This window comes from Melanerpes formicivorus, unplaced genomic scaffold, assembly GCF_026170545.1.
Source record: "Melanerpes formicivorus ecotype bairdi unplaced genomic scaffold, bMelFor1.0.p_v2 SCAF_7, whole genome shotgun sequence".
Taxonomy (NCBI): domain Eukaryota; kingdom Metazoa; phylum Chordata; class Aves; order Piciformes; family Picidae; genus Melanerpes; species Melanerpes formicivorus.
This window is the reverse complement of record NW_027142359.1, coordinates 24005355-24030953: the sequence shown is the minus strand read 5'-3', so window position 1 is coordinate 24030953 and position 25599 is coordinate 24005355. Positions and strand designations below refer to the sequence as shown.

Here is a 25599-nt window from a genome sequence, read left to right as displayed (position 1 = left end):
GCCAGCAACAACTTGCAGCTCCTTGGCTTGTGCCAACTTTTTTTCTGGCAGGGTCCCTCCCCATCACCCAACTTAAGAACATACTGTGACCCACCCCAACCCTGGGGACATGCTGACTGTAAGGCTGAGTGTGCATCCAGCAATAAAAAGCAGGAGAAAATGCACAGTAACAACCATTCAGAATATTTAAACCAAGCCAGCATTCATCTCAAAGTGATGGAGGAAACCAGAGTGGGGACAGCCAGAGGTGGAGGCACAGCAGGGAAAGGAGGTTATGCCCACATGCCAGGGACCAGCCTACACAGCGAGGCAGGCATTGGCAAAAATAATTTATTCCACTAAGACAAGCAGAGAGCGAGCAACAGCACAGGGAGGGGGCAATGAAAGGTGGGGACACACAAACAAAAATGCAGCTGAACCCACAACTGCTACCCCCTGCCCAGCAGTGCCCACTTTCGGGGGGCTAAAACCCCACCCTCCTGGCCCCACTAGTGGTTTGACCCCAAAGGGCTGCTCTGCAGCATGGGACTACACTTTCCAGTTTGAAATCAACCCAGTTCTGGAGAGCTCCCAAGAGCAGCTGGGTACTGAGACACAAACTGCTGTTGGCATCCCTAAAAGGGTGGCACTGGGACCAGAGAGGGAGCTGCTCCAACACCTTTCTCTCCTGAAAAGAGACGCCCCCACCCTCCACCTCCCACCCTGGGTGATGCGATGGCTGCAAGCGGAGCAGCTCCTGGGGGAACGCAACAAACCTCTTCCCACTGAGGAATAAAAGCCTGTCTCAGCGGTACCCAGGCTCCTAAAACCACCCTCAGGCCAAGGGGAAGCCGAGACGGCCTTTCCGGGCACGGGTGCGGAGGCGGAAGAAGGTGTACATGCCCAGGAGGCACATGGAGGAGAGGAAGTACAGGGCGACGCAGAGGCTGATGTCCAGGCGGGAAAAGCCCAAGCCGAGCACCCGCAGCCAGGGGCTTCTCTGAACGACCCCCCGAGCCACCTCCTCCTCCTCCTGGAGCAGGAGCCCAGGAGCCTGCCGGCGCTCCCGGCCCATGCCGGCCTCCCGGGGCAGGGCGATGGTGTCTCGTTTGCTGAGGCGCCGGCGCCGGCCGGCCGCCGCTCGCAGCGCTTGGCTCTTGAAGTGCTGCTCGCTGAAGGAGTCCAGGTCCACGATGTCCTCGCTCACCTCCCGAGGCTTGGGGTTCAGACGCACAATGCTGGGGCGTCGGGGCTCAGGGGAGCCCTGTCGCCCTGGAGCTCTCACCTCACTCTCTGTCTCCTTCTCTTCCTCTTTCTCATCCTTATCCCTCTCCTCTCGTGGGGCCTCAGTGCCCAGCCTGGCATCCATCTCCTCCCCAGCTGCGGGGATGGGGTCAGCCATGGCATAGTCCAAGTAGACATTGGCCGGGGAGAAGTGTGCCTTGAGGAAGGTGAGCACGGCCGACTCATCCCAGGCGTGCACCCCCCGCTCCTCCTTGTGACACTGGGGACACAGATCTGGTGGAGGCCACTGCAGCTTGGGGAACTTGGGGTCCTCTGTGTCACCTCCTGCAGGGACCAGAGTCAGCGAGAGGGTTAGAGGGCACAGGCAACACAGCCCTCTCCCTCTAAGTATAAACACCCTATAGCATCCAGCAGCTGGGGGTGGTGTTGGTGACAGGGACATGTAGAGGAGCTGTCTCAGGAGGATGGGTCCTCTGAGGGCATGCAGAGGCTCTGGGAAGCTCCCTGTGTGGAGTGTGTAAGACTTAATTGCATCTCCAGGGTGGTCTGAAGCTGCATGACCAGCTGCTGTCCCCTCCAATGGGGGATGATGACAATAGGGCGTCCCCACTGCTGCACCCTAATGCAGTCATTTGCCCCCATCCAGGAGGAGGGATGATCCTCCAGCACCTTGCCTCCCTCTTTCCCTTGGGAAACCACCCTGGTTTCCCTCCTTGTGGCCCCCATTACCTGCCAGACGAGCATTGACCTCGTTGTGGTGGGACCAGAGCCAGAGGACGGCTTCCTCCCGGCTTGCCACCTGGTCCATGGACTTGGCTGCCATAGCTTCAAAGTGCTCAGCACACTCCTGGCAGCCGAAGAAATTCCTGACATAGCAGCGGATGGTGCTCAGCACCTCCAGTGGCAGCTCTAGAAGGGGAGGCATAGGATTGGGAGGACCAAAGGATGAGTCCAGACCCCACAGTGCCACCATCACAGTCCCACAGCTGCGGTGGCTGCCCCGTGCCTTGACACTGCAGCACGAACCACAGACCTGCCTCGGAGTGAGCCAAGTCTTTGCCCACACACAGCATCCCCGTCTGTACCACCAAGTATTTGGACACTCCCTCCCTGAGACTTGAACCCCACTAGGGATGTCAATACCTTTGTTGGGGCCGTTCTGAGCAGCCTGGACAGTCAGCAGATGGAAGAGGGTCCAGAGCCCACAGGGGTAGCCACGGAAGTGGCGTTCACTGCCCTGGCAGCCCACCCAGGTCACATTGGTGGGGAGCATGGCGGGGTGGGAGGCCTGGAGGACAGATGGACACAGTATGATGGGGCTGGCAGATATCATGGGGCTGGGGGTGGGGCAAGGGGCAGGGGTGAGGAGAGTAGGGGCTGAGGTCCCCATGGGCATCTTACATCTCCGTTATTCTTCATGGCCTCCTTCAAAGTGTTGCGGGGCAGCTCAGCCTCCGTCCAGTTCTTCAGCCAGACGTCCAGGGACTGCAGGTAGGTCTGCACATAGGGGCGCCCAGGGAAGTACTGCAGAGGGGGAAGAGGGGTGAGGAACCCAGACCTGTCCCAGGAGCAGCAGGGCAGGTCCCCAGCACACTCAGCTTGCTGGGATGGGCTCCAGATAGTGCCAGCATCCTCTATGGCAGCACGTGCCAGAGGACAGCATGATCCTGGCAAGATTTGAGTGCCTGGCATTGAGGAGCTGGGGGCCACGGCATGTCCCCTCCATGGTGGCGAGGCCCCCGTGTGCGTGTTCAGGCTCTGAACCGTGGCCCCATCTGAGGGAGGCAAAAAGCCACTCTGACCATAAGTCACACAAAGCCGATTAGCAGCAGCACTTTAAAACCACAGCCTGCCAGCCTATGCCACTGGCACACGGATGGACAGTCAGACTGACCTACTGGAAGGATGAGGCCACAGAATCATGGAAGGGTTTGGGTTGGAAGGGACCTTAAAGATCACCTCATTCCAACGCCCTCCCATGGGCAGGGACACCTTCCACAAGTCCGTGTTGCTCATGGCCTTGTCCAGCCTGGCCTTGAACACCTCCAGGGAGGGGACAAGCAGCAGCACTCAGGGGAATTGACGGGGCAGTGAAAGGAGGAAGCATTCTGTGGAGCCTGCACTGTTCTCCCTGGGCTCGTAGGGAATCACTTCAAAAATCCCAAATTCGCAGAGGAATTTCATCTGCCACCTGACGTTTCTGCTGCAAAGCACAGCCATTCCCCTAGCTCCCTCAGTGGGAGGATTTACCATGCAATTCCCTGCTTTCCGGGCACTGCTTCTCACTTTAGGGTTTTTATCTTCTCCTTGCCTTAAATACCTCTTGGGAAGGCAACAGTTAAGGCTGGGAGCCGCTGGCGGAGCTTGCCCAGCCGGGCTGGCAGCAATCCTGGGGACACTGCTCCGTCCTGTGGATGAGTGTGGCAATGGCAGTGCCGGTTCAGCGTCCTCAGGGAAGCCCTAGCCCCCACCACTCACTGCCCAGTGCCTGCAGCCCACCTTCACCTCCTTTCCAAATCCAGTGCTTGGGCAGCAAGGGGAAGGTTTACAAAAAGAATTAAATGCTCAAATAAAAAGATCAAATGAAACCCCTGCTGGCCCCCACCAGCCCAGAAAGGTTGTTCCCTTGGTGAGGGAGCTGGTACCATGGGGGATTTATTTCCCTGACCCTGTGGGATCTCATTAAAAGGACAAACAGCGAGGGTGACGGCTGGGGGCAAGCAGAGGAAGAGCCACATGAAGCTCTGAACTGAGGACTTCAGGCTCTTTGCGGCAGTAGCTCATGTTTGGGGCTCTTTGCTGGAGAAGAGTGGGCAGGGGTGAGAGCAGGGAGTATCTTGCATATTGTGAGGGCTATGCGAGGTCCAAACTGAATGTGAGACCCCAGGCGACAAAAGAGGGAGTAAAGTAAGAGGACACAGCCGGGGGAAAGTCTGTGAAGGAGCCTGAGCTGGGACAGGGACAGGGCTCCTGAAACCTCACTGGTGGAAACCTCACTCAAATGGAGAACTCCATCACACCCGGAAATTAAACTTCCTGATTTTGCCTGCCCAAAGCTCCAACACTTCTGTGCCCAAAAGAGAAGAAAAAGAGACCTTAAACTAGGTTCTTGCAGAGCCTGACTCAGCAGGAGCCCCTTTCCCAGACTATCAAAGGAGCCTGCAGAGATCAGCTCCCCAAGCCAAGCATCCAAGTCAGGTGATTAGTCATGAACCTCTCTGATCATCTCTGCCACCACAGCACGTGTCAGCATCTCCTCTGACAGTATCTCCTTCTGCACCTCAACACCTCCTGCAAGCGCTCATCCTGCTCTGCCCACCAACATCTGCACCCTACATCTTGTCTGAAACTCCCAGTTCCCACTGGAGCTGGGCTGAGTTTGGAGATCCATGGGGGTAGGAACAGCCCCATGGTGGCTACGGGACACACTGAGCACCAGGACAGAAGGTTCACATCTAAGAACGCCACGCATGGCTACCTGTGAGCGCTGGGACGTGGTGGCCTGCACCCTGCATTTACATTTCACCTTATAAAGTTACATGGAGGTGTGGGCAGGTCCTCCCCCCAGAACAAAAGCTCCTCACCTTCACCAGTGTGGCCACATAGCACTTGAAGGCAGCCAGCTGGGCTCCTGACATGGTGGCAGGACGGACAGCTTCCACCCGCAACGAGTAGTGCAGCGTGGACTCCAGGTCAGCCATGTACACCTTGGAGCTGGGGAGGGCAGCACAACACCATGGTCCATCAGCTCCTTAATCCACATTTTCAGGGACCCAGCCACGATTCAGGCTTTTTCCCAGCAGAAGGGCATGGTCCCAGCCTGTTGCCCACCCACGGCCATGGCACCTCCCAGCCTCCCACCCCCCCAGAACGATGCAGGGGGAGGTCTGACCGGTCGGCACGATTCAGATGGGACACGCTGGTCTCGTTGGAAGCACCAAGGGTCACATTCAGCTTGTAGGAGCCGCGGGTGACGCCCGAGAGCGTGCGCAGGTAGTAGGTGTAGAAGGAGCGTGCCTCCATGTGCCTGCGAGGAAGGAGAGATCATGAACGAGACTCCTCTCTCCACAGACAGCCTGTGGCCCCAAGGAGGAAACAAATGAGACCAAAGACTTAGCCAGACCAACAACTTGGACCTGAAGAATGAGTGCAGGGCGGGCTGTCCTCCCCACCTGCTCCAGCAGTGGCTGTCCTGGCACACAACCCAGAGAGAAGCTGAGCCCCAGAGAGCTGCGCCATGCACCTCCAAGCAGATGTGGCAGAGGGATGGCTAGGTCACATGCCACCTTCCCTTTTGCCAGCTCCAGGCTGGGCTGGCAGCTCCATTCAGTACCCACCAGCAGCACCGTGCCCCCTGCCAGACCACCTGACCCAGCCACTACCTCCTTCCTAATGAGCTTTCCACATTAAAAAGGAAAGTGGCGAGACAGGGCAGAAGCCTGTCACCCCACCAGGGTCTGCAGACCCACCCCCTGTGTCTGGTACTCACACAGGTAGCCGGAAAAAGGAACCATTGCGGAGGAGCAGGTAGCCAGAAGGGAAAGTGGTGACACCAAACTTCTCCACAAGCTCTTCCTCACTGCTCAGCACCCTCCTCACTGCCACGTTCTCATACTGCAGCATGTCCAGTGCCACCTACAAGCCCAGCAGGCCCAGGGTTAGGTCCCAGCCCCACTGGGGATGCAGCAGGGCTGTCAAGCACCCTGTGTAATGCTTTGCACTTTCAAAGCAGAGTGCGAATTGACTGGGGAGGCTGCCAGAAGGACTTCCCTGCCAAAGGCACCCAGGAGTTATCAGGGACACCGGCTTCAAGAGAAATGGGGGATAAAGGCAGCTGTACCCACCTCTCTGCCCACGAAGGAATTGCTCTTCTCGAAGATCAGTGCCAGGTACTGGTCCTTATTCCTCTGGAAGAAGGTGCGAACCTCCTCTGCGCTGCAAAAGAGAAGAGGATGGCAGCAGGTGCCTCATCATCAGCTCAACGCTCTGCCCTCCTTCCCAAAAGCAGCTCAGCCCTCACCCCAAGCAATTTAGCAGGGGGATGCCAGCAGGGGTCTAGGCCCACCAAGTGAAAAATTACTCCATGGTGAAGTTTCCAGCCCAGTTTTCCACTCTGGTTCACGGGCTTTGAGCAAACCCACTGGGGTCAGCCAAAGAGGCAGTGAACTTGAAGCAGGGCTGTTGGCTTTTTTGGCTATGACACAGAGGTGCTGGACCCCTGAAGCACATGCCTGGTTTGACCATCTCTTTGGGAAAGCAAAATACTCCCACCTGGCACAGGAGAACAACTGCCTGTGTCCAGCAAAGGCAACTCAAGATCCTAACAAATTTGTACTGAATCAAGAAAATCCTTTCTCAGGGCAAGGAAAAGCTGTTACCCAGTGCAGCCTCACACAGCATGGCACAGCACAGAACTGCCATGTCCCTGGCCCAGGCACTGCTTGCTCTAATTAAGGCTGATGAGCAGGTTCATTAGGACATGAAACAACATAGCCTGTCTCATCCAGACCATGTAAATGGCTCTAGCCTGGCCAGGTCACGTGTGCCTCCCTGGGACGTGGTGATGTGGTGGCTGCTCAGTGCTCATTTTTGGCTCAGAATTTCCCCAGAAACCTGCTCTCCACAGGACAGAGGCTGCCAGAGCCACCCCCATCACACCACCCCTACCTTGCTGGCTCCAGTGGAGGACAGGCAGGTGGCCAGTTGTCCTGGCTTTGCTCAAGGTTGGTAATGATGGTGTGGCGCAGGTCCTCAACACTGGTGCTGGTTTCTGCAGGGTGATAGGATGCCAAGGGGTCAGCCCTGGGGAAGCCAGTCCCACAGGCAGAACCAAGGGGAGCTGCTCTGAATTGCCACCCCCAGGCTCCTCAAGGTCATAATGCATGAGTGTGGGCAAAAAATCCCCTGGCTCTGAATACTCACTGGTAATCCTTATCCCATCCTCTGTCTTCTTGCTAAAAGCTCGGAAGAACTGAAAGAGAAAGAAGAAAATGCAAGGGGAAACGAGCGAGAGAACTTTGAGTGGGACAGGGACACAGTGCAGCCCAGCAGGCAAAAGCTGCTCTCACACCAGTTCTGCCTCAGTTTCCCCCATGATATTACAGCACACTGACCAATGTCAGCTACCACAGAGGGAGCTCCCATTGATGTCCCTTCCCTTTAGGGCACCCCCAGGGCAGAAGGATGCAGGCTTGGCCTGGGAACCACGTCCAGCCAAAGGCCGAGTGCTGGCAGGCTGCATGATAGGCACCTCTGGGTGTCCCAGAAAGGCAGCCAGGTCTTTCCAGTCCTGCAAACCACAGTGATCCTACTCCAGAGCCCTCACAAAATGGGAGAAGGGGGCTTTTCCCCTCTCATGGCCTCCCACAGTAGCTCCAATATCCATAATAGAGGCAGAGCAACGAAACCAGGCTGTGTCAGACAGGTGTTTGCTCTGCAGGCTGGGCTGGGAGCACAGGCTGTTTGCAAAAGGTGTTTGGCAGCGACAGGATGCAAAGCAAATGACTTGGCACTGCCACATCAGCACAACTCTCTGCCCCAGGAGACATTTCAGTCAGTATCCCACAGCCAGTGGGTTCTCAGTGAGACCACAGGGCAGGGCTGGGGCACAAGCCAACCTGCCTAGCAAGGCCCTAAATCTAACCCCACCTTGGGCTGAGCCTGTAAGCTGGACTGAGGGCATGTCTGATGACACCCTTATCTACCCCATTCCATCCTAAGGTGATCCTGGCTTTTACTGCTTGCACCTGGAATGCTTCAGCTTTATTGCTTGTGTTGGAGCAAGGCTCTGTTTGCAGTAGGAAACACTACAACATGGGATATTGACACAGCTAAGGGGCTGGGAATGGGCCCAGGAGGAGGGAGGGCACCTTGCCAGTCACCACAGGAGGCTCCCAGGAGAGCCCCCGTACAGCCTCCCGCAGCATCCCTGTGCCCTCCTCCAAAACCTGCACTTGCAACCGCTCTCTGGTCTCCAGCAGCTTTTGCCAGGCATTTCCAGTTCAGGTTTCAGATTCTCCTTTGTCTTAGGAGAGATCCAGCACTTATGTTTCACTGCAAAGCAGCATTTTGGTTTTCCCTTCCGTTGCTGCTGCATCACCAAGCAGCTGTACCTAACTGCAGCTCAGTTTATGGAAAGGGGAAACAGCTCCAGCCTGCAAAGCTTCGATGGGGACAATTTAGTGGAACAGTACTGTCAATCACATTGAGTAAGAGATGAACAGCCCATAAGGTAAAGCACAGTGAAACCAGGCAAGTGCCTGGTGCACAGAGCCCTTACCTTCAGCGTGGGGAAGCCGGTGATCCCAAAATCGGTGCACACTTGCTGGTTGGCCTCGTCGGCGCAGTCGATGGCTGCCAGCACCACTGCAGGCCTCCATTCTGCAGGGACAGATGATGCAGTCACAGCTCAGCCCCTCTGCAGCTCCAAAAACACTCCACTCCTCATAACTGCTGCAGGGACAGCAGGGATCTCCCATTGTGCCAGCTGTATGGCTCCTCCCAACCCCAAAATCACAGTTCAGTCCTTGCAGGAGAGCAGGTGATGGTTTCCAAGCCCCAGATATCCAAGCCGCGGTCGGTGCCGACATTTGCTGCCCTACTTTCTGTGCGGCAGGAGCGTGGGGAAAGCCTTGTGAGGTGGGACCAAGTTTGCACGCCCTGCCTGCTGCTGCCTGCCTGGCTGGTTCTGCCTGCCCAGCCTCTGCCCCAGCGGGAAGAGGCTGCTGGGAGCAGGGGAGGGATAGTGAACCACAGCCAAGGGAGAGCAGCGAACATAGGCTCCTGCTTGTCTCACCCCAGACCAAGAGCACAGTAGATAAGCAAGAGGACACAGCCCAAAAGCAGTGTCTGGGGCACTTTGGTGGAGCCTGCCCAGGTGCTGAGCATCCAGTCCCCAGCTGTAACTCTCCACCAGCACTACCTCCCTAGGGAGGACTAGTGAGTCCCTTGGGTAAAACAGACATGAAGAAAAAGGGGCATGGAGACATTTCAAGCAGCAGGCTCTGAAAGCCAACAGCAAAATGGAGATAAAAGCTCTGAAATGGCTCCTGTTCAGCGTAAAGGACAAGATGAAGAATACTCTGACTCTGCTTCAAGTGGGACAGGCAGGGATGCAGCCCTGGCACACGGAAGGCGCCTACGCCACAGATGAAGATCTGCTGAGACTGTCCTGTGACGCAGGTGACAGGGTACACAAGCCACTTCCCACTGCCACAGCAACACTGACATGGGACAGACAGTGCCAATCCCTACTGCAGGGAGCCAGGCATGCTCCTAGACTCATCAGCACATGGTGCCCACAGATCACTCCAGCATTGTTATCCTCACCATCCAGCTGTGAATATCTACCCGTGGGAACAGTAGTAAGGATGCCAAGCGGCACGGGGGTGGCTTCCTTGCCCTGCCTCTGCAGTCGGGAGCCCTGGGGTGACCCTGTTCTGGAGAGCGGCCAGGGGAGCTGGCATTCCCCCGCAGGGCCTGGGCACGCACCCCATCTCTCACATCCTGCCCCGCTGGAGAGCGCTGACGGCATTCCCTGGGAAGAACGGCATCCCCTCGGAGGGATGGCACCCTGACTCACGCCGCAGACACCACACTCTATCAATTACTGCAATAGCAGGGAGAAATCATGCACGCCTCGGGATGCCGGGGAGACAGGAATAGCCCTGGTAGGCCCAAGGGCCCAGGAGTAGGGTGTGTGGGTCCCAAGCAAGGCTGGGTACCAGCCAGGCCAGGCATCAAGGTCAAAGCTGGGAAAAAACCCAGCTGAGATCAGCACGCGGCCGCAGCGCTCTCCCTGCAGGCACAGGGACGAGGGGGGCTGAGGAGGGGCTGGGAGAAATGCAGGACCCCCCCATACCTGGGGCACGCTCAGCCCGAGCTTCTCCAGCTATAGGGGGCTCCAGGGAGGCAGCTAAACCGGGCCCGGCCACCGCGGGGGGTGTGGGGGAGGCTGGGCCTTCCCACCAGGGTGACGTTCTAGGGAGGCTAGGGCAGAGACACAGCAGGATTCAGGGTGCTCAGGGTAGCCTAAGGGGAGGCTGAGGATGCAGGGGCAGGGGCGTGGGGAAGATTTAAGGGTGCTGACAGGGAGGAGGAGGATGGGACAAGGACACAGCAGGGATACAGAAACAGTGATGGAGAGGTTAGAGGTACAGTGAGGATTTAAGGGTGCTGACAGGAAAACAGAGAGGACTGCAGGGAGGATCTAAGGGTGCTGATGGACAGACAAGAATGGGATAAGGACACAGCAGGGATAGAGGAGAAGCGATAGGGGGCAGAGGTACAGGGAAGATTTAGGGCTGCTGACCAGAAAAGAGAGAACGCAGGAGGAATTGCAGGGTGCTGATATGGAGAGAGTGACAGAGACATGAGGGAATAAATGGAGCGCCGATGGGAGAAGACAGAGACAGGTACAGAGAAATGGAAAACAAGGTGGAGAGTTCGGGGAAGGTTTAGCGGTGCTGATGGGTTGGAGCGGGGAGAGTGGGCAGGCATATGGAGCAAGAAGGGAAGCAGGGCAGGGCAGCCGTACCAGGGACTCACCGCGGATGTCGTTGGCCAGGGCCCGCCATGTGGGCGCGAAGTGGACGCAGTGCCCGCACCAGGAGGCGAAGAATTCGACGGCCCAAGCGCTGGGAGAGCCCAGCAGCTGCCCCTCCGCTCCCGTCCCCAGCAGCTCCAAAGGGTCAGTGGGCGAGTACAACTCACGACATCTCGCTGCCGGCAGCCACAACGCCAGCAACAGCACGGCCAACGGCCACCCCTGCCGCCCTCCTCCTCCTCCGCCGCCACCGCCCCCCACCCCCTGCGCTATCCGCCGCCGCCGCCGCCACATCGCCCGCCAGGCCGCCCGCCGCCGCTCGCCGCCTTTAGCGACGCCCACACGCCCCGCCCACCAGGGGGCGGAACGGGGGGCGGGGACCAGGTACCCCCTCTTGCGGCGCCCCCTATCGGGCACGCAGCGCCGCCCTCCCCCCTGCCTCCGACACCCCCAAATCATGTGGGAGCCCCAAATGCTTGCCGCCCTCCCAAGCCCCGAGCCAGCATTAAGGCAGCGCAGGTCAAGGGGGCAAGGCCACAGCACTGTCAAGGGGCTTAGAGCACAAAATGATAAAATTCTGGTGAATAAAAGCAGATGATTCAGGCCTAAACCTCGTGGTGCCACCACTGATGACGTCCCTGAGGGGAGCTGCTGGCATTTGGGCAGTTCCTGGCTCATGTACCCCAACACCAGCCAACACTTGCCGGGACAACCCATGGGACAGCAACCCTGGAGACTTGGTGGTTGCTTTCATGCCAGCCTTGTCAGGGATGTGCAACAAGCATACCCAACAAAGCCCCCAAATCCAGCTCTTCACACACAGCCTTGCAACCAGCCTTGCATCCCGGGCAGCCCCATGTCTGGCGACAGCTTGGTCGTGACACCACTCACGCACACACTCACCCACGTCACTGACTCCCAGGCGGAAGGTACCCGTTGTTCAGTGCCCCAGGGCAAAGCTGGGTACTGCAGGGTTGGACATGGTCCTGAAATCCATCTCTCCACTCCCTCCCCCTCCCCTGAAGCCAGAAATCCCCTGGCGCTGTGGTGGCCCATGGTTGTTGAGGGCTGGTTGTTGGCTCCATCCCCGGAAGGCCATTAGCCATGTCGGGCCCCACCTAGGTATTTTAAGCAGACTTGCCCTGCTAGAAAAACAAGCCTGCCAGAGCCAAGCCTTGCCCTGGCAGAGGAAGGCAGTGGCCTTCACACAGGACATGGCTCTGGGGGAGCTATGGTGCTCCTCAAGACGGTCCAGCAGAGAGCCTCTTATGCAACTGCTACCGCACACCTGATGCAAATGGTGCAGAACATGGTTTGCTCCAGCCCTTCCAGCTGTAACTAAATGCTTAAGGGATTATCACACCTTGCTGTCCAACTAGAAGGAAGAGAGATGCAGCCCATACAGGGCTGCTCTGAAAAGTGGTCCCTTGCTATTGCCAGAGACCTTGCCTTGACTTGTCTTTAGCCAACTGGTGATTAAAAGACAAAAATCCCTGTGTTTACAGTTGTCATCACCGTTATTTCACCCTGAGCTAACATCTTTCTTTTAAGAGCTTGATTAGCTTATCACAGTGAAGGAGAGGTGCTCAGCACCAGCATAATTGCCAGCATCCTCCCCATCCAACTCACCCCTTCCTCCCAGGCATCTCAAATTCCTGGAATCCTTTTTCAGATGCAAAGCAGCACCTAAGAACCCAAAGGCAGACTGGCTCGAGTCTGACACCCCGGGGCTCCGGCTCCTTTTGAGGTGAGCCAAGCCATTGCTCATCTGTTGAAGCCCCGAGGTGGGGATGTTCCTGCTTCCGGCTGCCCCGGTCCTGCTGAGGACCTTACTTACTGCCAGGCTGTCACATTCTGTGCCAACGGCTCTGCAGGAAACAGCTTCCTTCAGCAGCCACCTGTGGGGCTTTCCATGCACAGACTTGCCCCCAAAGCCTTTTTTATTTTTATTTCAATGATGCTGCAAAGCCTTCATCTGGGATTTTTGTTGCAGAATGCCTTGAGACAGGCCACGGGAAGCCAAACACGAAGCAGAGATGTCGAAACAACTAAGAGGGTTTTGAGAATAACTAAGATGAATTCAGAAAAATCAAAATGCAGTAGAAGTCTTGAGAGGTTTTAGAAGTGTACTGTCCACCTTTTTGTCCTCTTCTGCTTTGCACCCTTCACTGCTAGCAGAGCCTTTGGGCAGCAAAGCACAGGGAGGCCCAGCTGTGGAGCCCCCACAACCCATCCTAAACCCCAGTTTTATGTTCTCCTGGCACATTTAGGAACCTACTTGGTTTTCAGGTGCACTGCACAGTGAAGCCTTCAGTGTGCACCTTGGTATCCTTAGCTTTGAGAAGAAACATGCTCCACTCCTACCTAGCAAGTCCATGGGCTAAGGACCACTGTGTAGATGTTCCCATGTTGCACAAGTCCCTGGGCAGCAGCTAATTGGTGGCTTTAGTTCATTAAGCTCATCAGCTCTCCAATCTCCTTTCCCAGACTTAAGAGCCAGCAGGAATCTCCTTGAAGTCAGTGAAGGTTTGACAACAATAGTCTGAGAGCCTCAAAGGCCACTACGATCTCTCCAAAATAATTTAAGCCTTGCAGAACTTGTTTTGTGTACCCAAACTGTATCATTTCTACAGACACAAAGAGCTGCTCTGATGGTCTCTGTGCTGGATTAGAGGAGACAAAGAAAGAGCAGCTAGTTTTTTACATATTACAGAATCACCAAGGTTGGAAGAGACCTCAAAGATCACCAAGTCCAACCTTTTCAGCTCTTGATGTGCAGGAAAGGACTACACTTCAGAAAATGGAGAAAGGCTTTCATCATCTACCTTTAAGGTCATGAAGCTGGCTGCAAAATGCCAATAGCTCAAAATGGCCAGGGAAGCTGACCCAGGCAGGGCCTTCTCACTTCCGTGTAGTTGTGAAGGTATGGGGACAGGGAGATCCAGAAACGGACTTTCTTCCTTGAAAATTAAAGAACGCGTTCCTACCTAATTGTGTGATTCCAGGAACTGACTCCAAGAAAAACACGCAACCAATGCAAGACTCATGATACAATCACGGCAGCTCCCTCACCCTGCCCTGGCATTTCAGAGACCATTCGGAGGTGCCTGCATCCAACTCTTCTGCAAGCACCTTGAAAACACCAGTTGCAGAGGAGGCTCAACAATTTTCCTCTCTCCAGCTTTCCTTCACAAGATGAGACTGAGGAACTCAATGAAGCCCTCCTTGATCTGAGCACAGCACTGTTTAAGTGTGGTCCTTCTCTAAATAAAAGAAAAAAAGGCTCATTTCCTCGATTAGCATCTTCAAACAGCCTCAGAGAGCAAGTGAACATTGTGCCACCTGGCTGAAGTCAGCTGGGACATTCCAATCCAGGTGGCACTTTTCCACTGGTGACACCAGTCACACCTCCACTGAAACAGGGTGTCAGGGAAGACCTTTGTCAGAGCCTTCATTATAAAGCTGCCGGTTTCCACAGCTTTCCCAAGACAGGGAGTGGGTGTGAATATTAACATGGAGTGGATATCATCTCCATCTTGGCTCTGATGGGTTCACACCTAGGAAGACCAGAGAGCTCCATGTAGCCCCCACTGATAACTGGGAATTGCAGACTACGTGAGACAGGCTTGGTCGGAAACAGTCAATTTCTACTGTTCAAGCTTAACCAGCCTGTAATAACAACAGACGTAAGAGAAAATCCAGGGTGCATTCTCAGGATGTGATGAATGTGCTCACACAGTCCATGTCTGCAGAGAGAATACAGCAGTACCAGCCCTTTTTTGCTACTCACCCTCTGCTGATTCATCCCTGCTCGCAAGGAGAGCAACGATGCTGGCCTTGGTCTTTTTGGAGGGACCTGGGGGCACTGGGAGGAACTGGTGCTGTCTTTGGTATGTATGGGTAGGAACACATTACCTGCAAATTTAAGATCTACTTAAAGCCATAAATCATCACTGTGACCCAGCATGCACAGAGCAGATGTTTTCCACTCCAGCTCATCTGCCCAGCTCCCAGGATCAGATCGGAGGAGGCCGCACCACCCAGATTTGCCACATCATTATTTGGCAGGTGGTTTAATTGCAGCGCATGAAACTGAGAATACCACACAGATGACAACGGAGCACTCCTCTCTTGCTGTGACAGTCAGTAGTCCTGCAACATAAGCAAGGTCTCACCTACCAAGGCCTGGTGCCTAATCACAGGTTCACAGAGGAGCACTGGCTCCATCACCCCCACAGAGAAATACAACACGGACCAGGCTCCTTGAAGAGCTCCTCAAGCCAAGCAGCAACGTGAAGGGTAGGATCCCCTGCAGCTTCCTTTATTTTGCTGGAATAAAAAGAAAGAACGTGTCTGGGACAGCCCCCAGACCCAGTATTAATGCCATCCCCAGCAAACTCAGGGACAAAACCCTAATTCAAGTTAGCCTAGATCCCACGGGGCAGTGACAGAAAAGTCAGCATGAAAGAGGAAGTTACCTGACTCTAACATCAGGGTGGGAATGCAGTCCAAGGTCTTGCACAGCTAGGGCAAAGGCTGAAAACAGAGGCCAAGAAAAACATACTGAGCAGGAACCAACTAGACTTGCTCCAGGTCATCCTCACACAGCACACTTGGCAGGCAAAAGAAGGCATCTTCGCTCCAAATGCTCCCCTTTTACTCCACTCCTGCCCAGCCTCCTGAACTGAGCTGCTGCTCCCCAACAGATCTGTTCTCCTCTTTTCCCCCAATTTCTGCCAGACCTTATTCAGGTAGAGGCAGGAAGGCACAGTTAGAGCTACAAGTTTTGTTTGCTACAGTTTCCAGACCTCACAGGGTGCCTTTCCCTCCCCCACTGGAGCAGCATCCCAGCAAGTACCCTACGCTTTCAAACTCTATTACATCTCATCAGCATTCCTGCCTGCCAACGGCCCATGCTCTGGGCTGAGTGCCAGCGGCTAGGCAGCTCCTCTGCTCTGCTTCCTGCTCACTGAAGTGAACTGCTGGTGTTCAGCAGTTCCCCACCAGCTCCTTTTCTTGAAGGCTGCATTAATGAGAGCCTGGACATCACAGAAGCCCTTGTCCTAAAATGCCCAGCACTCTGCCAGGCATTTTAGGATATGGGATGGCTGCGGCTGGCACCATCTCCCCAGGGAGGCACCTGGGAACGGGTGGCAACTGGGGAGGGAGGTATCAAAACAGTTCCAGTCCATCTAGTGCACTGTTGGGAAGGCGGCTGCCTGCTATTGCCCAACCAGGGAGTTTCACCAAATCCAGGGTTGAAGCGGCTGTGGAAGGCAACTGCACTCTGAGGGTTCTGGGAAGAGTTGCACAAACACCACTGTAGAACATCAGTGCCAAAGTGAAGCAATGTAGACTCGCAAATGAGGAAGTTAGAGCCTTCATCGAGCTGGTTACTGGGCATCCTGGACAAGGACAGCAGTAGCAATGCAGCAGTTTGCTGTGTCACTTGCTGGAGTGCCGTGGCAGTGTTCCCACTGCTTGAGCTGTTTTAAAGGGAAACCAGTTCTTCAGATAAGGACATGCAGATCAATTTTTCTTTCAGCATGAAATGCACTCTAAGCCACTTCCAGGGATGGATGCTGATGGCTACAAGTAAATGACTGCCCAAAAGTACAGGACTCGTGGAGCAAAATTGCTGCAGGGCAAGGAAAGCAGTGCCATGGATGCTCTCCTGCTGCTCAGTAATGAGAGCACAGAGGCTGCAGCACCACTTTGTCTGGGCCCTTTAGACATCAAACGACCCACCACTGTGCTTTGGCTGGTTCAACCTCCTGAGCTCAGAGTCCTACGACGTGCTTGTCTGTCCTTCTCTGTCCGTATGAGGGCTAGGGATGGTGTTAGCAGCGTGCTCCAAGGACTGGCTACCCCTACTACCGCAAGCTGTCAAAACTGCTTCTGTAATGAAAGTTCAAGTGTATCAGGTCCTCCTCCAAGAGGAAAAACCTCTGCTAAGGAACAGCAAACAGCAAGTAACTGCTCAGAGCAACAGCTTCACAATGGTTGTGTTCACAGAGCTCCACCTGTTTGATTCATACACCTCTCCCAGGACCAGAACAGCAAGGAGCAGACTGCATCCTCCAAGCTGGGAAGACCAACACCGGGTTTTGCAAATGCCTGCAGTAAATGGAAAGCAAAGCCTCTTCTGCTGGGTGGTACCCAAACACAGCAGAGGTGCAGGAGCATCAGAGGCTGCAGGCATTGAGGAGGCTCGACAGAAGACCTGGTCTCACACATTTCTTACTGCCACTTGCTTGCCATGTGCCCACATGCCCATGGTTTGGCACTGCAAGAGTTCAGCTGCTGTCTTACAGGGCTCCAGGACCTTTCACACGTTAAAGTGCTGGTTTGGGTGTTGTGGTTTTTGTTCGTATTTTTTCCCCCCTTTCCTTCTGGAAAGGAACCAGGAAATGCTTAGGAAAATTCAACCTATACATGAAGTTTTCAGAGAGCAGTGCTTGTCCCCCTGGTGAAGAAAAGATTGATGCTGGTAACAGCAGCGTTAGAGAGCTGTAACAACTTAAGAGCCTGAGGGATGCAAAAGAATTTAATTCTCTGAAGAGTTTAATTCCAAGATCATTGTTTAGCATAACAATAGCTTCCCCTCTACATGTTTTAAACGATGAGCTTTTGTTTTAAGGAAGCATGTGCAAGGAGTAGTTTTTTTTGCCCTGCAGATCCTGCAGAGCACTCCTGCAGTGACTACGCAATGCTGCTTTCTGGGTTGGCTTTTATCAACCCTTGGCTTCGATAATAAGGAAATCCTACTAATGTTATGATTATAATTATGGAAACTCTAATGGGATTTTGGGGACTGTGATTGGCATCCCAAGCACAGCATCAGGCAGAAAGGGGAACGTACAAGGGGACAAATCTCCAGGACGCCTTTAGAATGAGCAACCATTTGGGTAATTACAAAGCCCCAATTTAAGAAAGGACCAGGCAACAGGATTAATTTATAAATCAGTTCATTTACAGAATTTGTTCTCTTAAAGTACATTTCAGTTACCAAAGATATTTACACTGGTGTACACAGGGAGCACCCTGGTTATTTTACAGTTTTTAATTACAAACACCCCTCCCTTCCCCTCCCCCCCCCCCCCCCCCCCAACAATCCCAAAACAACAATAAAACAACCCAAAGCCTCTGCATCCTTGGGTCTGTCTGCTGTGCAAAGCTGCTCTGGATGTGAACGTGAGCTGAAACTGGCCCAAACCCCAAGTTGCCAGGTTATTTATACACATACAGTAAACAGGTTGTTTTTTCAGCATCTCCACAACACAGTACAAGGGGGAGACAGAGCCCCCCAAAAGGCGGCTTTGCAAGTGTGTATCAAAAGGCTCTGCAAAGTCAGGGAAAAGAAAGGAGAAAAGAAAACCCCAACCCCAAACTAGTAAATGCAGGTTAATTACAGTATTCCTCTGTCATCTGTATAGAATTTTGCATTTAACATCTTGAAAATTACAAACAGGCTCAAAGAGTTTGCTTTCCCCCATTTTAGTTGATCTGTAAACACTTCAGATGCACTCAACGCTTGGTAAGCTCCGTCCGCTTCTCTGCTGAAAAGTACTTGTGTTTTCCTAATATTCTTAAGGTAGCAAAGGGATATGAAAGGTGGAACTGCAGGCAGTCCCGTGTGGAATAGTCACTTAGAAGGTCTCTTCTCACTGTGCTACTGAAGATCTTCTGCAGGTACACACTTATTCAAGTATTGCAAAAAGCTAAGGCCACTTTTTTTCGAGAAAGGAAGGAGAACAAGATGGGATTTTTCAACCCCTCGCTCCACCCTGTGAGCAGCAAGCCTCTTCTGAAAGGCAGAGGCACTGATATGCCACAGCTTGGCTGGTGGAGCATCCTGCTGTAAGAGAGGTACTTGTGTTCCTTGTCCTCACGAGTCTGGGCTTCCCCACCTGGCACTGAGATCCTTCTGAAGAGGGAACTGCACCTCCCCTCCCAGAGGTGGCAGCTGCTGTCGCAAACAGCTTGTGGGTCTCAGAATCTTCTAGCATGGCTGCACCAAGATATATCATCTTGTTCTTAGAATGGGAAGGTTGGGGAGAGGAGAGAAGCAGAGAATTCAGCCTCTGCTTGTGACATTCCAGGCTTCCCCACACTTCCTTGTTAACCACACAGACCATTGCTTCATCTCAGTAATCACCAGCCCACAAGTACTCAACACACTCGAGCTTTTGAGGATTAACACTCAACTCAAAGCAACTCAACACACTTGAGGTATTGAGAAGGTAATTCATGTTTGTTCAAGTCTTTTTAGGGTTGCTCCTAGCAAGGATTGCTACCAAATCAAACAATGATGTTTGCAAAGGAATAAAGCCATCACTCAGACACAGCTTCTCTCTGCCCAAACAGCTGTAAGAATAGTTACTACTTCTGTTGGGGTACTTGGCTGGTGCTGTCCAAGCTAGTGAGAAAACAGGCACAAGATCTCCAGTGGTCCCTGGTACCACGGCAGGTTCACTGTACAAGCTTCTGCCTCCTGGAGGACAGACCAGAGAAGCCATGCCAGCCCTGCAGAACAGCCACAAAGCAATCAAGGACACAGGACAACCTTCTCAGCACTGGCAATGGTACCTACAGAACAGGAAGTAACTTTGTTTCTCTGATACTCCAGCCCCAAACCTACGCTGCAGGTTTCATGTCTTCTTTCTGTCATCGCTACCTCCAAAAATAGCAATCCTTGCTGTTGAGAAACACACACCCAGGGAAGGGAATCTGAAGTGGTGACCCAACCAGTGACACCAGACTGGTTAAATGTAGCAGCTTTAGTATGCTTTTGTCTTTAGTATTCAAGCGTTTCCTGGTTCAGCATCATGACATTTTACATGGACAAATGAATCACTTGGGCAAAAAAAGCTGACCAATGCTCCACCATGGTCCATTTGACTTCCAGCCAGAACAGCCACTACTGCAGGACAGACATGCATGTGACCATTGGAGGTGGTCCTACAGAGCATTATCTCCTCCTTACTCTTCCACTCGTTAAGCTCCCACAAATATGGCTCACCATTCACTCACAAGTGAGGTGCTGGCAATACTACATCTGAGAACCTGCATGGACCTCTGACAAATCCAACATTTCCCAGTGCTGTCCCTGAAGAATTACCAGCTGTGTGTCATTGTGCAAAATGCAAATATTCCAATGATAGTTCAAAAATAATAATTAAAAAAAAAGGTGGAAAAGAGAAAATAAAGTGGAGCAGTAGCAGAGGCATGCATAGCAAGGAGCCCAAGAACCAAGCAGATGAACAAAATGGTAGAGATCTCCCCTCAGCGCCTATCGTGGGCTGCAGCATCTTGGGAGCACCTCTGAGGGCTTCAAAGTGTCCTCCTGCACTCTAGCACGCCTGAAGAATCTGACTCTCCTCTGGATCTTGTCCCAGGTCAGCAATCAGGGACATCCACTATTAAGGCATCAACCATTCAACCTCAGATGGTATGTGTTCCTCCAAAACAGCCACAAGAATGGGAGGGACAGGTTAGGAATGAGCACTCAGCAGAAGGACACTGCTGTTGAATCCAGCACCGAGCCAACCACTTATCAGTTGTCCATGGCCTAAAATTTCTGGAGCAAGGAAGTTTCGCATCTTTTTAAGCACAGGCCCCTCAACTCTCTGTTGCCTCTGAACCAGGTGTGGTGAAGCTCCATTCCTAGTCCTGCCTCTGCTTTGTACCCCTGGTCACTGAGGTTTGGTTCTTCTTGCCTTCTCCTTCCCTGCATCTGCCTCCAGAACTGGGAGGTTTTGTGGGGAAGAACGCAGGGCTCTGGAAGTTTCCAGAAACGATGCTTTCTTGAGTTTGTCTGTCTCAAAATGTGAGACAGTGCAGCCACCTGCACAGGACACTCTCCCATAACCCACTTAATAAATTATCTGAAAATAAATAAAAACCCCCCAAGCACAAAACATGCAGACAGTTGCACGCTGGACACCCCTTTCTTTGGTGAATACATTCTGGTCTCTACATTGTTCAAGTAACAGCTCCTCCCATTGATTAGGTGACAATAAGGGAGGCAGCTGAGGGATCGAAGGCCAAATTCTTGTGAGGAGATGTTTTTCACTCCTGCATGTCTTGTGCCTGAGAAAATCCTGAGTATCCATTATCTGGGAGCAGCTGGTGCTCCAGGAAGAGAAGAAGTGCTACACAGTAGGAGGAAAGTTGTCCACAGGCTCATCTTTCACGCTTGACATTAGGTGGCCTTTTCTATTGCTCCACCTCAGGGCTGAAGCAAACTACATAGGAAAAGCAGCAAGAATTTTTGACTTGAATGTAGAAACCAACATCATTTACATCCCCTGGACTTGCTGGCACCATACCTGGCACCACATCAGAGAAGAAAGATGAAAACCAGCTTCACAGAGACGAGAATTACATGGGCTCTGGAGCGGAAGAAACTGATGCACATTGTTAGGGCTGCAGGAGAAGAGGTTGTTAGGATTGTAACACAGTTCAGTACAGTAAGTGTCCATTTATGGCTAAAAGCTGAGCAAACCGTTTCTTCTCCAAATTACTCACATCTCTGAAGTTGGGTACTGATGGCTGACAGCCATTCCAGCAAAACAGCCAATACCCCAGCAGCTTCACCCAACCCTTACAGAGAACAAACTGAGCATTGCCACAGCCTGAGACAACTGCTGACAGTTATGTAGCATAACTGCATTGGCACACCAACGGTTTTGAGCTCTCCACAGCACAGCCTCAAGTGAGGCATCAGCTCGTTTCAAACAATAAATCCAGTGGGAGCAGATACAAATCCAGGTTCCTTTCATCACATCTGAATTGCCTTGAAACCCCACAGTGGAAGTCCATGAGGGTAGAGAGCAGGTCAAGAGTTAAAGGCTTATGAGCTGGTGGTTCCACGGCTGTGAGCTCACTGGCAGCGCGGGCAGATGAGCAGCAGCCCTCCGTTTCTCATAGATCTGGTTGAGCACATCAATGGTGTCTCGGATTAAGGCCTCGAAGATCCCATCTGCCAGCTGCATCTTTACACAGAGCTCATCCTCGTCGTAGTTGACCCACTGTGCTTCTTCCTCGTGAAGTTCTTGCACCTTGAAGGCAAAAAGAAGGCAATATAAACATCACAATTCCCCTGCAAAGTTCCAGAAGGACTCCAAACCAACATATCTGCCTTTGTGAGAGATTACAGTAAATGCCTGGAATAGCACAATGGACACACACCTGTTTGAACCAGGCTATTTCACTGTGGCAACCTTTACCACCCTTCACTGGAGTATCCATGTTAAAAGATTTCATATTCCTGCACCAGTTTTACCTTTGGAAGAACTCAGCTAATGGAAGGAGGAACAGACTTCACTGCAGTTCAGTTCATCTAAATAGAAACTACAGAACCCAAAGGAAATAACTAACTTATAGTGGCCTTCCCGTAGCTGAAGGAGGCCTACAAGAAAGCTGGGAAGGGACTTTTTTCAGGGGCTTGTAGGGATAGGACAAGGGGGAATGGATTGAAGCTGGAAGAGGGTAGAATTAGACTGGAGATTAGGAAGAAATTCTTTACAGTGAAGGTGGTGAGACACTGGAACAGGTTGCCCAGGGAAGTTGTGGAGGTGTTCAAGGCCAGGCTGGACAAGGCCTTGAGCAAACTAGCCTAGTGGGGGCAGGGGGGTTGGAATTAGATGACCTTTAAAGTCCTTTCCAACCCAAAACATTCTATGATACCAGGAGAATGGTGGAACACTGGAACAGGCTGCCTAGGGAGGTGGTGGAGAATCCATCACCAGAAACATTTAAGGTCAGGCCTGATGGGACTCTGAAAAACCTCATTGGGTTGGACTAAATGAGCTCTAGAGGTCCCTTCCAACTCAGTGCATTCTGTGATTACAGCTGTTCTACTGGTCAGTGGCAAAAAGCTGTTTTAGTAACAGGCAGAAGTATATAATTTTATTCAGTAAATCAGATCTTATCAAGAGTATCTCCAAACTGGACATCTGCAACTAAACTTACTAACAATTAGTGGCTCAAGCATCTAGTAAAAGACTGGGTGCCAACATTGCTCCTATCTAAATTGATAAAACTGCTGAAAGCGCTTTCTTTGCTCAGCAAAAAGCTCCTCTGACCATGAATCCTACACTCTGAACCCAAAATACATTTATTTACACTGTCCACACAAGCAGTGGGCCAGAACACCCAGACACTGCCAAAACAAGGTTAAAACGTACTGAAAATCCACTTATCCAGTATCAACACTTTAACAATGTTGTTATCTCAAGAGAGCACAAGAGCTATAGCCCCAACACCCTTGCTCCCTCCTTTGTCTGAAGCTAAGCCACCCAGAAACACGTTGGTTTTGAAGGTAACAGCTGCTGCAGCACAGTGACAATTCAATGATCCAAACACAGCAAGAAGCCCAAGAACAGGCTGCTATGGGAGCCCCAGGGAACCGGCACTGCTTCAGGGTTTGTAGCCATCCATAACGCCTCAGCTAGACATGGAAGTTTGTTTCACTCTGACAGCAACTTTCTCCCTCAAGAGAGGTGGGGGAGAGGGCAGGGATGCCATCCTGCAAACAGCTTTGGAAGAGTCACAAATCTCTTACAGAGGTTACAAATCTCTGTGCTTCTGCAGTGAGCACTCCTCTTCAGCACTACCCTACAGATGTCAAAGGCAAGCAGCTAATGGTTTCATTATGCCTCTTGCTAACGAGGAAGAAGCAACAACACTGGCACTCGAACTTTGGGCTTTTTCAGTGATGTGGATGAGAAATAATTTAAATTCATAGAATGGCTTAGACTGAAAGGGACCCTAGAGATCCTCTACTCCAGCTTCCCTGCCATGCCTCTCAACTAGGCTTGGCTGCTCCTGGCCTCATCTGACCTGGCCTTGAACACCTGCAGGAAGGCGCATCCACAACCTCTCGGGGCAACCTCTCTCAGCACCCTCGTACTGAAGAACATATTCTTAAGATCTGGTCTAAATCTACTCTCCCTCAACTTAAAACCATTCCCTCTTGTCCTATCACTGGTCACTCTTATGAGAAGTCCCTCTCAGCCTTCCTGTAGGATCTCTTCAGGTATTGGAGAGCAGCTATAATGTTCCTGAAGTCCTCTCCAGGCTGAACAAGAAACAAGTGGCGCATCTACACAGTTCTTGAACACCTCCAGGGCAGCCTGTTCCAATGCTCCACCACTCTCTCATTAAATAAATTTTTTACTAATATCCAATCTGAACCTCCCCTGGCACAACTGAAGCCCATTTCCTCTTGTCCTGTTGCTAGTTACTTGGGAGAAGAGACCAACACTGGCATCACTCCCTCAGGTAGTTGTAAAAGCAACAGGATCTCCCTTTGCCTTCTCTTCTCCAGACTTAACAACAGCAACCTCATCCATCCTTGTGCATGCCCTCCAAACTCCTCACCAGCCTCACTGCTCTTCTCTGGACACCCTCAAGGACCTCAATGTCTTTCCTATACTGTGGCACCCAGAACTGAACACAGTACTCAAGCTGTGGCCTCACCAGGGCTGAGTACAGGGACACAATCACAGAAAACATTTAGATAGAAGAGACCTCAAAAATAATCCAGTCCTTCAACCCTGCACTGAAGGGTCAACACTAAACCACATCCCTACTCTTGCTGCCTGCAACTGCTGTGAGATGATTTTAAGTTGTGATAAACCCTGGACTAAACAACAGCAACATGCCCCAAGTCCTTCTGTCAATAGAGAGGTATAAGATAGAATCACAGAATCAGTCAGGGTTGGAAGGGACCACAAGGATCATCTACTTCCAACCCCCCTGCCATGGGCAGTGACACCTCACACTAGATCAGGCTGGCCAGAGCCTCCTCCAGCCTGGTCTTAAACACCTCCAGGGAGAAGCACCAATGTGGAGGCTGATCATGTGTTGTGTGTCTGCATCACAGGATATTTGGATGAGGAAAAGTACAAGATAGGGGTCAAAAAATGGTAGTGCCAAAAAGAACCGTTTACAAAAAGCAGAAACAAAACAGGAGCCTCATAGGGAGAAAGTGAAAACTCTGCCAGGAGGAAAGATCCTGGAGATGAGGAAGATCCTGGAGATGAAGGAGATGGGTGGAGACAAGTGCCAGGGAACAGCCTGGAATCTTGACTGATGATGTTCCAGACAAGTAACTGGGAGCAGCTGCACAGTACCAATGGATGTGATTTTCGGTCGGAATCTTCCAGTCCAGCAGTGCCCTCCTTGCTGGGAAGGGAAGCTGAGACCTAGTGAATGTAAGTGTGGGGAAGCAAGTGAGTAAAGTAATCAAGCAGGTTAAAAGCTCTGATTTCACTGACTCTTACACTTCAACATCTGAATCCACACTTAGCTGCTGTTTGTTCTGTCTCACCTGCAACCCCATGATTGGACAGGTCCTTTGGTGTGTTCCAGAAGGAAAAAGGTGAGACTTGGGATAAAGCAAGTGAGTGGCAGAGAAGGCAGCAACTTGACCTGGGCAGAGAAAAGACTGAATGCTGAACAGCAGTGGAAAGATGAAAAACGTAACACAGTATCAACGATTCAGTTTCTTGCCTCCTCAGAGGCACAGTGCACAATTTCCTTTGGCATTAGGAGAATTTCCTCAAGCATACTTCTGGAAAACCTGGAGAATGTAGAATTTGCAGCTGCAGGCAAGCCTTGTTTATAGTGCATGCAGGACACGTGTGGGAAGTGCCACGCTGCTTCGCAGCCCTTGCTGCAGCCGTCTGTGCCAGGGCAACTGTGATTGCTTTGTTTGGGAAATGTTTGATCCAATTGTTGTGTTATTACAATCTGTCAAGACCATTGTGGCTTTCATAGAAGTGAGCTTTGCATTGTCTTCAGCGCACACACCGCATTTAACG

The 25599-nt window shown here is 52.3% G+C and overlaps 2 protein-coding genes across 6 annotated transcripts in view; both read right to left on the bottom strand.

Annotated features, from left to right (window-relative positions):
- Positions 1–316: 316 nt before the first annotated feature.
- On the bottom strand, positions 317–11062 carry QSOX1 (quiescin sulfhydryl oxidase 1). The gene is made up of 12 exons (XM_068141449.1): positions 10771–11062; positions 8504–8604; positions 7147–7195; positions 6892–6994; positions 6069–6159; positions 5714–5859; positions 5117–5251; positions 4809–4938; positions 2626–2748; positions 2368–2512; positions 1954–2133; positions 317–1548 (listed from the first exon to the last, which is right to left on the bottom strand). Exons 1-12 carry the CDS (start codon positions 11060–11062, stop codon positions 815–817), a joined length of 2229 nt encoding a protein of 742 aa, XP_067997550.1. The 3' UTR covers positions 317–814.
- A 6813-nt stretch (positions 11063–17875) lies between these two features.
- CEP350 (centrosomal protein 350) overlaps positions 17876–25599 on the bottom strand; it is a 74853-nt gene continuing 67129 nt past the window's right edge. For all 5 annotated transcript variants that reach the window (XM_068141446.1, XM_068141444.1, XM_068141447.1 and 2 more), the window contains exon 38: positions 17876–21831. In XM_068141446.1, the coding sequence (XP_067997547.1) occupies positions 21616–21831 (216 nt within the window). In that variant the 3' untranslated portion in view covers positions 17876–21615. The remainder of the gene's footprint in view (positions 21832–25599) is intronic.

Excerpts from the sequence above, each read along its gene's own strand:
- QSOX1 (XM_068141449.1), bottom strand. The coding sequence starts at position 11,062 with ATGTGGCGGCGGCGGCGGCGGATAGCGCAGGGGGTGGGGGGCGGTGGC. Across the intron at positions 5,860-6,068 it reads ATTCCTTCGTGGGCAGAGAG|GTGGCACTGGACATGCTGCA; the intron begins GTGGGTACAGCT and ends CTGGGCTTGTAG. Across the intron at positions 4,939-5,116 it reads CATCTGAATCGTGCCGACCG|CTCCAAGGTGTACATGGCTG; the intron begins GTCAGACCTCCC and ends TGCCCTCCCCAG.